The sequence below is a fragment of the Rhinolophus sinicus genome, linkage group LG11 (assembly GCF_036562045.2).
Source record: "Rhinolophus sinicus isolate RSC01 linkage group LG11, ASM3656204v1, whole genome shotgun sequence".
Lineage (NCBI taxonomy): Eukaryota > Metazoa > Chordata > Mammalia > Chiroptera > Rhinolophidae > Rhinolophus > Rhinolophus sinicus.
Genome location: NC_133760.1, coordinates 61,025,852 through 61,037,930, shown reverse-complemented (window position 1 = coordinate 61,037,930; position 12,079 = coordinate 61,025,852). Strand labels below are relative to the sequence as shown.

Here is a 12,079-nt window from a genome sequence, read left to right as displayed (position 1 = left end):
ACCCTGGGAACCATCACAAAGTACCACATTCTACCAAGGTGGTTCGGGCCTGCATAGTCAAGCCCCCAAACCGTTCAAATTGACCCTATGAAAGCCCTGTGAACTTGACATTCTCTCTGTCAACCGTCTCACAAGGGACAAGCTCTTTCAAACCTCTCCTTGGAAAGTCAGGCCCAATGATCCCCGCTGCTTTTAGACTCAACTGGGAAGATTCCCCCGCAAGAGATCTCAGAGCCCAGAGGCTCTGAGTGAGAAATACACTCACGGCAAATCGGACTTGGCAGTTCTCCTCTCCCAGGTAGCACAGGTCTCCTGAGACGTTGGTCTCCAGCCATAGGTGCTCTCCATTCACGGCGTTCTCCTGGAAGGAAAAGACCCACCTGACTTCAGTTTTCTTTCCAGGCATAAAGTGGGGAAGTTCTCAAATTTACATTTTGGATACAAACAAGTCAGCGAAGCCGAGGAGTTTAAACATTTCTCATTTTACCCCTAAAAATACCGCTGGTATTGATCCTACCAAAATTCTCGAAAGAGAAAAAGGTGTTTGGAAATGCTTTGAGCCAATAAGTAAAGCAGACATTAGGTCTATAGATGCTTTCTTGATGGATGTGGTCATCTTTGAAACATACATTAAGCAAATGAGGAAATAACCCTCAAATGGTTCAATGAAGGGTTTATTTACGCAGGCCCAATACTGCAGAGTCCATGACACGTGAACCCAAAGTTCTATTCAATGTTGCCTTTACTGAGCAAATTAGCAAAGAAGGAGGATTGTAGCATTAAAGCACTGTAAAGACTGTTTGCAAACAGATTTATACCAATAATGGGTACATCCTACTTCTAAGCCAGAGGTTTCTTGAGACTCAGTTTTAATTTTAAAGTCACTGTGTACTCAAAGCCTAATAAATTTCTACTAATTCAGACATTTTGCCTATTCCACAGGGCCTTCACCCAGATAATACTCTTTTCAAATTGAAAGATCCCCCTGCTTCTAAAAATATCCGAATACTTCTGGCATTTGAATATTTCAAACAGCGAATAGCTGTAGGTTTGGACCCTAAAAGTTTTTGCATACTGATGGATGGGGACAATATTTTTAATGATTAATTAAAAGGCACTTTGCTAGGTATCCTAAAGAAATTGATTTCCACAATCTGAAATATTCTACTACTGGGAATTTGACAACCAACTTTAACGTATAACCATTTCTAGAATAAAATTCCTTTTCACCCTTTCATTCTTTAATTCATTGAATAAACATTTATTCCACATCGCTGGCACTGAGCACTGGGTTAATGTGGCAATCCAGGCAGTAAAATCTACCAGCGAACATGGAAACTAAGCACATAATTACAGCAGCAAATACTAGAGCAATCTAAACACAGCAAAAATTCCCACCAACTCTTCTAGAAAGTGAAGGATAAAATGTGGCAGTGGGGAAATGATCCAAAGCCACTGACAATACCAGTTAGGCAGGCCAGAAATTACATCCTGGTAGGTCAAGTAAGGAAGGCAGGAATAGGCAAGCCCCAGAATTAGGATTTCCAGCACATCACTCACGCCCTGGGTTACTAGGTTTCATCCTGGGTCCGGGGCTGTTTGCTTCCTGCTTAGGGCATATCACCTCCGGATAAACCTCGCCTCAGATTCAGGCACAGCAGGACTATTTAGCTAACCTCACCCTTGAATGGGGATCTGATTAGAAAGATGGGTCTTTGTAAGGGAAGAGGGAAAGAAAAAAATGGAGGCTGGTTCTAACACACTGGTCCTCAAACGTGACTGCTCCTTAAAATGACCTGGTGAGTTTTAAAAAATACTTGGGTACCATTCCCAGAGAGTCCATTTTAACTATTCTGAGGGGAAACCTGGACATCAGGACTTTTCAACGTTCTGGAGGTGACTTGTGTGTGCAGCAGAATCTGAGACCCAACAATGCAGTAGACCCTCCCCTACCTCTTCAAGCTTATAAGAGATTCTAGAACTTGTCTATGATTGATCTATTAGACTTGGTACTTCTCTGTCCTTCTACAGCCACCAGAGAAGAAGGTTACAGAGGAAGAGCGATGTGGCATAAGATTGCCCAGAGGGATAATAAGGAAAGAGACCTGAAACCATAGATACACAGTGAGAAAGCTCAAAGTTAACAAGATAGATCGTGGGGGGGCGGGGGAGGGGGGGTTAGGGAAAAGGAAACACACTCACAGAAGCCTTTAAAGAAGCAATATAATGAATTAAAACATTCATATATTTACCTAGTAATCTTACTTTTGGGAATGTGCCCTAAGGAAATAATCCTAATGGAAAAAATAAAATCTATGTACATTAAGAGGTTGAGCTTCTCTCCTAGGTCTTTGTAGCCAAGACTGCTAGCCATTCACCAAAATCGTTTTTGTTTTCTTCCTGAACACACAGCTAAACCTTATTACCCAGCTTCACTTGTAATTAGGTATGGTCATGTGACCAAGTTCTAACCAATGGAACATGAGCAGGAATGGCTTGTACTGTTTTCAGACTTGACCCATTAAAACCTCCCACATGCATTCCTTCGTGGTCTTTTTCCGTACTGGATCCCTGGAAAGTCAACTTCTGGGATGATTTTAAAAGTCTTCTGATGAAGATGTAAGAGCAACCATCTGTCTGGGTCACTGAACAACGATGGAACAGGGCCAACCCTCTACCCAACCTACCTGGAACAGTTCTGGTCTGTTACACAAGTGAGAAATAATCTTCTATATTTAGCCATTACGTGTTTGAGTATTTTATTTATCGCAGCCTAGTCTGCCCCAACTAATACAGGCCTCTTCTCTTTGCTCATATTTTCACATGGATTTTCTTTCATTACCTACAAGTTACTTAGCAGACACTGAACAGCATGTCTAGTCTCTAAATCCTTGTTTCTTCTGCTCTGAACTCTAATTCTGACATCCTTGCTGATATTTTACACTGCTGTAAAATTAATTCCCCTAAAAACTAGGGAATCATTTAAGCATCCTGAGTAAGAAAGAAGCATACTCGGGATGCTTAAATGATTCCCTTTTTTTTATAAATGAAATCCAAATTTCACTGCACATACGAGACCTTCCATCAACGGCACCAATCTGTCCATCCTTAACCTTCCTTATTCCCCTTCATACTCACCTTCATACCTTCATACATTTAACTCTCTTGTCCCTCTTCTCAAAAGATAGCCATACTTCTCTTTTCTGTGCACCATGTTTTTTTGTTTAGTCCATTCTCCCCACCCAGGAACCTTTCTGTCTTCTTTTTTTTTTTTTTTTTTTTTTTTTTTTTTTTTAAGATTTTTTTATTGGGGAAGGGGAACAGGACTTTATTGGGGAACAATGGTCAAATTGTTGTCCTTTCAATCTTAGTTGTGGAGGGTTCTGTTCGGCGTCAAGTTGTTCTTTCAGTCTTAGTTGTGGAGGCAGCTCAGCTCCAGGTCCAGTTGCGTTGCTAGTTGCAGGGGCACAGCCCACCATCAGGCAACCTTGTGGTTGAGACCAACCAACAACTGAGCCATCCGGGAGGCAGCTCAGCTCAAGGTGCCGTGTTCAATCTTAGTTGCAGGGGCAGAGCCCACCATCTCGAGGAATTGATACATTTAACTCTCTTGTCCCTCTTCTCAAAAGATAGCCATACTTCTCTTTTCTGTGCACCATGTTTTTTTGTTTAGTCCATTCTCCCCACCCAGGAACCTTTCTGTCTTCTTTACACATCCAGCTGGAAATGTCATCTCAAATAGTATGCAACTCAGAGTACCCATTTGTGCCAGACTAAAAAAAAAAGAAAAAAGAAAAAAATACCTCTCCTATTTCTAAATGAAGATAACATTTCTTCTGTGTTTGTGAGTGCTGAGACAGGTCTCTAGAGATATACATATATTTGTATAGATCAATCTACATATATAGATCTAGCTACCTAAGAGTAGAAATCCACATAGGTAGATAGAGACAATTCCTTGCTCTCAAGCTCTGTTGAAGTCCTAGTAGTAGTTGTAAGTACAAAGATAAAAGTTAGGGGGTGGGTATTACAGTCTGAATAACACAGACAGTGTACATGGACACTAGAAGCAAACAACCTACACAAAATGAAGACATTTGCTTATAAAAATGTTTTGAAACAATACAAAAATTATAAATATGTATCCTATGTAAATGTCCTTACAAATTCAGGGAGGAAAAATATATCTATATCTGGACTGTCTTCTCTGGAAAATCTTCAAGATAATAGTAGGTAAAAATCTGTCTTGGATGGTTTAGATCTGTGCTGTCCAAGAAGCATATGGCTATTCTATTGAGCACTAGAAATACGGTTAGCAGTAATTGAGATGTGCTGTCAGTGTAAAAATCACAGCAGATTTTGAAGGCTTCGTGTGAAAAAAAGAATGTAAACCATCACTGATCATTTTTATATGGATTACATGTTGAAATGGTAATATTTTTGATACATATGGTTAAACAAAATACGGTGCTAAAATTCATCTTACCTATTTCTTTTCACTTTTCTTAATGTGGTTCCTGGAAAACTTAGAATTACTTTACAGCTGATCTACTCATATATTTCAATTGGACTATGTTCGTTTAGCTCATCACTTGCCCGGGGGCAGAAGATGAGGCCTAGATGTTTCTCACTGATCTGTGACATTGTAGGATTCTATGATTTCCCCCCAGAAGTCAGTGTGGTTTCATTTAAAATTCTCACAATTTTGGAAAACAAAGTGAGGGCATGAAGTCAGGCTAGATATTTCCCACAATGAACATGGCCGACCAGCTCTAGGACATCCACTGACTACAGGTGGTTAGTCACTCAGGCACTCTCCCCAATCTGATCTCTTGATTAGCCTGACAATATTCTTTGAAATGTGGATGGGAGTGGAGAAAACTGTTGGGGTGGGAGTCACTTGAGCCCAAAGGTAAAAAAGCTGAGGCCTGAAGCTTGTAAAGAAATCACGGGTCTGCTAGGACCTGCCATTCTGGCAGAAGACTAAAATGAGAACATGAGCACACGCAAACACGCACGCCTGCCTCCTCCTGGCTTTTCATTCACGGTTTCTAAAGATAAGATGACCTAGTTTCATAACCTACTTTAAAGCAACCCCACGTGAAGACACCGTTTCCCTGAGCTTGTCCCGGAACCCAGCAGTAAGGCGGTGTGCTGACTGTGTTACGTTTCTACCTGCCTGGGAGAAAGCACTTCTGTTCTCAGCATCGTCAGCTACCGGAAAGGGAAGGTGGTCTGGACTTAGGATCTGGCTCTGTTTGTGCTGAGGCTGTTTTCCATAGCCTTCTGGATCGGAGGAAATCTTCCAGTGAGGGAGGATAAAATGAACTGAAATCAAGGTTTAAAACCAACATGCCCTTTAAGGAAGATCTTGGTGGCTTTTCCACCATTGCTTTGGGAGTTGTTTTAGGGAGTGTAATGGGAAAAAAACAAATCATAAAACAGTGGAGACAGAATAAGACCTCCTCTGCTCTCTGAAATAATAGTAAAAACTGGGAAGAAATCTGTAAGTCCAGGTGAAGCCTCCCTCGCAGGAGAGGCATGTGAATTTAAGAGAAGATATACATTATCTACGCAATAGACACACTTCTAAATGGGCTAACTCACTCTAAACTGGAAACTTGGCTTCCAGCCCAGGAGATGAGAATACTGTTTTGCCTTTCTGAGCATCACTCTCTTCCTAGCAATTGGGTTTGTTTTCCCAAAACCTGGCTTGGCTGACATGCATGGCATGATGTCAGTGGGGGCAGCCCCTGCAGGTGGCCACCACGAAGGTGAAGAAAGAATGGGGAAGAATGGAAAGATCACACAGCTGTGTGTGATCTAAGACTCAACACAATGCATTGTACCAGGAAAGAAATTTAAAAAGAGTTACTTGGGATTCAAATAGCATAAATCCGTTTATTTTTCAATCAGGCTTTGGACTCATGTCTACCACACCTTCAGGAATTGGCAATCATCTGAGTGCTTGTTGACTCCCAGAGAAATGTCCCCTTCTCGCCGATTGAGCAGAAAAGCCATAATCAATCAGTCCCCAGATATCACTAGTCAGACCACGACTCGGCCTGCGATGCTGGGCTTTCCATCATGAAAAAGAAAAATAAGCAGAAAACACTGTCCCTCCCTTCAAGGAGCCCAGAATCAAACTGAGGACCTAGAATAAGAAAGTCAACTGAAAAACACTAACTTGGTTCTAAGGTTTATAAGACAGTGCATGATGTGTAGAGGTATCGTGAGGAATCAAAGCAAACAAAAAATGACTAAAAGAAACAGAATCGGTTCCATTGAAAAGATGAACATGGCCTAGCAGACAGCAAGAGAGGAAATCTCTAGAGGAAATAACTTCCACATTGGGTGGGGCAGACTATCCACAGTTGTCAATAGGAAGACTCAGGAGCCATACTGAAGACATCTGGCTACTCCCACATGTCACCATGAAGGGTCCATCCCCTGGCAGGCATGAGAGGAAAGACCTGTGCACAGGCAGCAAGAGTGAGTGACTATCGGCAAAAAGTCATCCCGGAAACATTAGGAGAGACAGAGAATCCTGTAAGTCATAATACACCATTTGAGTAAATCAGAGCTGGAGAGAAGTTTTGGCCTTTGAGGAGCCGACTAAAAATAAAAGAGAAATTATATATCACTAAGTAGGGAAATGAGGATATTAAAATGGCATACTTGAAGGAAATTACTAAGTTCGTGTACCCAAGGCATAAAAAGTGACTCCTGCAATAGTATACTCCTGGCCCAAATGCACAGGTGCCTACCGCCTAGGCTCAGTAAATCAGTGCTCACCTGTGTCTCAGGCACCCCACAAGCAGATCTCTCCCCAAAGCCCTTTGCAAAAGGATATTTAAAAAACAACTGTACCCTTCCTGAAGACTTTCACACATATACTAGAGTCAGAACAGGTCCCTTTGGGGATTCTACAGTAAGTAGAAACTTGGGGGTGAAGATCTTAATTCCAGGTCCACCCTGATTTGTCCTGCAACTTCACAAGCATCGTGAACAGCTTTTGTGTCTGTGAGAGGAGAGAGGAGGTGACGTAAGTCAAGGGTCCTCATTCAACAGGTCCTTGAGATGACCCTCATCCCCCTAGACCAAATGGGAACGGAGCAAAGGGAATTTCAATCCGAGGGGGGTGGTTGGAATTGGGAAACCTTTATCAGCTCTGCTCTGTCCCCGTCAGAAGCCTCACTTAGCACTATTGGGCCTTTCACTCTCACCAAAGGCAAAACATTGGAGTTTCTCCTTTTTTAACTTTATTTTTTAAAGTCTTGCCACCCTCCTCTTCATCTGGAAGACCCGTCAGATGCTCCAGGCCAAATCAGTGCTTAATAAATAGTAACAGTGAATAAGTAAAGAGTGATCATTTTAACACATTTAATCCAGAAGAGTGGGCTGATGGAGGGAGAGCAATAGCCACGCCTCTTTTCCATAGGGGAGCAAACAACGGGGTGGGACAAAGGGAATGGCAGAGATGGGTCCAGTCAGAGAAATAGTCTCACACTGTACACAGAACAAAGAAAACCCGGGTTTAGCTCCTTGCACAGACGTGCAAACCAAAGTGACAAATGAAATGGGGGGGAAGCACATTCATTAGGAAAAGCCACAAATTTTGAAGTGAGGGCAAGTAAAGTCTTAGCAAAAGAATATAGAGGGGGATAAAGGCAGTCTCTTCAATAAATGGTGCTGGGAAAACTAGACAGATACATGAAAAAATGGAAAAAAAACAATGCACTAGCCTCTTATACAATATATAAAAGTAAATCCAAAATGCCTTAGACTTAAATGTAAGACCTGAAATCACAAAACTCCTAGAAGAAAACATAGGTAATAAACTCTTTGACACCGGCCTTAGCAATATCTTTTTGGATCTGTCTCTCTGGCAAGGGCAACAAAAGGAAAGATAAACAAATGGGACTACATCAAACTCAAAAGGTTTTACACAGCAAAGGAAACCATCAACAAGACAAAAAGATAACCTACTGAATGGGAGAAGATATTTGCAAATGATGTATTTGATAAGGGTTAATAACCAAATTATATAAGGAACTCACACAACTCAACATCAGAAAGTCACTAAAATGTTTTTAACAATCTGTTTCTTCCTCTCTTCTGAGGAAAAAACCAATGTTTTACATGATTGCAGTAAGGAATTACAGGGTTGGTCACTGTTTGGCTTGTTTGCTCACAGCAACATTAGCCTACAATTATGGTTTTTTCTTCAGTCACTTCTTATAACTCCTGACAGCATATCTCTAAAGCAGCCCTCAGATGAAGTGTCTTCACACAAGTTTTCAGTTTTTCCTCCATTGTTAAACATTCCCAAAGTGCTTCCTGCCACCATGGTAATTCCACAGGCCACCATGACACGATGCCCACCATCAAAGGAGAGGAAGGAATAAAGAACCATCATACATGAACCCAGCCTTCGTTCCTATTTGGTCTTCCCCTCCCGTGTATCACTGCCTCCCACCACTAGGCCAGAATACCATCTCAATGAAATATTAAAGTACATGTCTCTCTACAGGAATCAGAAGGAAACACATTCTAATCAAGCTTTGGCTCAAGTGGGACACTTCTTTTTAAAAGCATTTCTGATAACTATTTCCAACATCAAATGGGGATGGGGCGTCCTGCCTCACACTGCAGTGATGTCCTCTGGACTCTATTCTAGGTGTCACCGTCCTGCACTTTAGCTGTTGACTTGCTTTCTGCCCACTGTATTCTAAGCTTCTCAAAGGCAGAAACCACATCTTCCTCATCTAAGAATCCCAAGAAACCAACACGGGTTCTAGAACAAAGCAAGTACTCAACAAATGTGTGATCGATAAATGAATTCATCAATTACTTTAATTATGAGTAATTAAATCCGCAATTCACAAAGAACTGTCATGCTTACTGCCACCTATGACCCTAACTACACCCATGAAATTCCCCTTGAGGAAGAGCCACAACTGTCCCCATCTACAGATGAGATCACCGAAGCTTAAAGAAATCAAGTGTCTTGACTAATGTCACACAAGGAACAGAGAAAGGATTTAATGACTGTTTCTATCTAAATGATTTAAACTCTGTCATTAGAATCTTGCATCCCAAATAGAGGATTGTTTGGGACATCATGAATATTAAACTAACTTTTTGGGGTCCCTGATTTTTAATACATGCTCATCATTTGTCCAAAGCATATCTTTCTTTGATTTTATTCATCTGTTTTTTGTATATTTAATTCTTCTAAATTACGTAAACACTGATGTAAATATATTCTACACTTTATTATGATTTAAGAGTGTATTAAGGAACCACCCTGGAATAATGGGAAACTCCAGGGGAGGAATATTCTTCCTAAATAACAATTCAGCATGATCAGGTGGTATACTATATGAGCCCTCCTAGGACTGATGTACAGTAAGAATGTTAATAAGCGTGTGCTTAGGAGAGAGAGGAAAATATTATAATATAAAAGGACAGGAAATCATGGAATATGTGCTAAAAAAAAACCACTAATTTAATTTAATTTTAAAACTCCTTTCCCCCACCTCGTCACACTCCTTCTTATAGAAGAAGATTTCCACTCTGTTCAACTCAACTAAAAACGCTAAACAAGATTCATCCTCAAGTCCCGACGGGCAGAGTTTCAGAGCAGCCCTCCCCTCCCTTCATGCTGTTCCTTGCATTCCTTCAGGAAGGGACAAAGCCTTTCAATCCACAGTCAGAGATGTCTTCGACCAAGAACCTGACCCACTGAAGACTCACTACATGTGTTCTAACTGAATCAAGAATTGCAGACTGCAATCTTCAACTTTAGTTGATAGTTTTTGTGGAGGTCTTTGGGTTGAAATGGTAAAATCAGCAAAAACACCCATGCCGACTCATACAAGACCCATTTATCTTGGGTGAGGGGAGGAAGTATAACAGACGGGAGCACATGAAGTACGTGGAATGTAAAGTGAGGTCACCCTCTGAACAAAAAAGAAGAAAAGGGGGCGGGGAAAGCACCACAGAAGAAAAGACAACTTGAGTAGAGGAAATCAAATTTAGATTCCATGATGTTGCAAAGGGGAAGTTCCATTCGTCACCGTGGCAGGAACCAATAAAGCCTGTGCACAGAGGTACCTTTTATCTCACAGCTGCACACTCAGGCAGTAGTGCTTCAAATGATTCATGAAGATTTTATTTTAGTCCTCAACACATCTGATTTCATATAAAGGAGCTCTGTTCCTAGAAGTCTGCAAATGAAAATGACTTAGATATCTGAAGATTGGTAGCGAGCAATCTGGAAAATTATTAAGTCTTACATGTAGCTATCGGAACCCTGAGAAAGAGAGAGACACACATGCAATTGAATTATGTTTAAATGAAAAAGCCGACACCTACACTCCAATCCAGAGTTGCTCTGGGCTCCTTCGCTGGACCATTTGCCACAGGAAGGCTGAGGGGATGTGCTGGAGCCAGGTGCTGTAGGCCTGTCCGGGAGATTGCTTTCCTGCAGCAAGAAGAAAAAACACAAAGGAAAACCAACATCAGAAGGTAATACTGTGCTGAAAATTTCCCATGGGATAGAAACGATGCCTGAATTAGTCCTCCGCATATGTGAACCTTCACAAATGTACTGGAATATGTCTCTCTAAAGTGCACGGTAAAGGTATGGAGTGGCAGGTTTCAAAGACAGGGAGATTAAGAAGGGCCACTTTGGGGCAATATTGCTTCAGGACCAGAAATGAAAATGTAAGCCCCTGTTTAGGGTAGAGGGCACAATGCAGGTCTCTTTGTTTACAGAAAGAGCCCTAGGGCTGGGGGCGGGAGGGAGAGTGTCAGAATACTTGAACAATTTTAAAGCTGCCTAAGAGTAACAGCAAGAAAAGCAGGCTCATGTGGTCTTCTATTGAAATTTCTCTATTTCCCACCATAGTGCTTTCCAAACTGGTCACAGCTCCAAGTTTACTCTTGTTCCTCTCAAGAACATCCTCCTTTACCCTTGCAGAGGCCTTCAACAAATATCTTGAGGTTCCAAATAGGAGAACACTGATTTGAATTTGTCAAGAAATCATAAACGCTGAAAGACCAATGTCTTACCAACACCCATGGCAAGAAAAATCCAGAACACATCGGTTGGATTTTAAGTTTGATCAGCGAAACATAACAGAATTCAGGTGAGAAAGGAAGCAATGAATCAGAAGAGGTTGACAGTCAGCCCTGACCTTGGTCTGCAAAGATAAGAAATAAGAGGAACTGCTTTAGCAAGCAAATGTGACTGTTGTTGAGCAAAGGGAAGGAAGGGAGATATGAACAAAGTGCAGAGAATAAGCACAGCAAGATAATGGAAGAAAGCAGGGACCACCCAGGGAGACCTTCTGGTATCATCATGCATAATAGAAGCTCAGTTTATGAACAGCTCCACCAAAAATGTCAGACAAGGGCCTTGAGCTTAAACATGAGTGCCAACTGGTAAATTAATTAAGTGGCTCCCTAGAAAGGACAGAAGCGTTTCCTCTACAGAAGAGTCCATGCGTGCTCCGAGAATGATCTGAACTGCCGTCAGGTGGGCCTGGTGATGCTGCAGCTCTCAGTCCTGAATGTTCTGAGCATGAGGCCCAGGAATCTGTATTTACACATGTTCCCCAGGGGCTTTCTTCTGTAAGCTAAAGTTTTCAAACTTCTCTGTGGGAGTGTGAAAGCCCTTCTCTCTAAAATGGAACCGGAGGATAGGAAATGGACACTCACGCATGCGCCGTCGGAAGAGCGAACTTGAACTCAGAGACTGATCTCCAGTAAATGCCTGATTTACAGAAGACTGAAACTCATCCCTTGACCAATGAACATCTGCCAAGAGTCTCTCCCCATCTTCCAGCCAATGAACTTGCTGCTTGGACTCTAGCTAGACTCCCCTTTCCTTGTGGTCCTTACCCATAAAAACAGCTCACTACAAACCATCAACAAACTCGCTTGCTACAGCTTGCATGTCCCCAACTGTAATTACTCTACTATTCTTAAATAAACTCAATTTCTGGTAATTCAGGCTTGCCTCTATTTACTGCTTAGGTTGGCAGGGCAGGTGGGAAAGCACTTCCTTACC

The 12,079-nt window shown here is 41.7% G+C and overlaps 1 protein-coding gene across 13 annotated transcripts in view; it reads right to left on the bottom strand.

Annotated features, from left to right (window-relative positions):
• The window catches only part of DGKI (diacylglycerol kinase iota), a 376,792-nt gene that overhangs the window by 246,129 nt on the left and 118,584 nt on the right, over positions 1-12,079 (bottom strand). For all 13 annotated transcript variants that reach the window (XR_012490351.1, XR_012490352.1, XM_074315319.1 and 10 more), the window contains exons 2-3: positions 10,381-10,489; positions 266-361 (exon numbers count right to left, since the gene is read on the bottom strand). Coding sequence is in view for 11 of the 13 variants with exons in the window: in XM_074315319.1 (XP_074171420.1) it covers positions 266-361; positions 10,381-10,489 (205 nt within the window). In the remaining 2 variants the exon portion in view is untranslated. The remainder of the gene's footprint in view (positions 1-265; positions 362-10,380; positions 10,490-12,079) is intronic.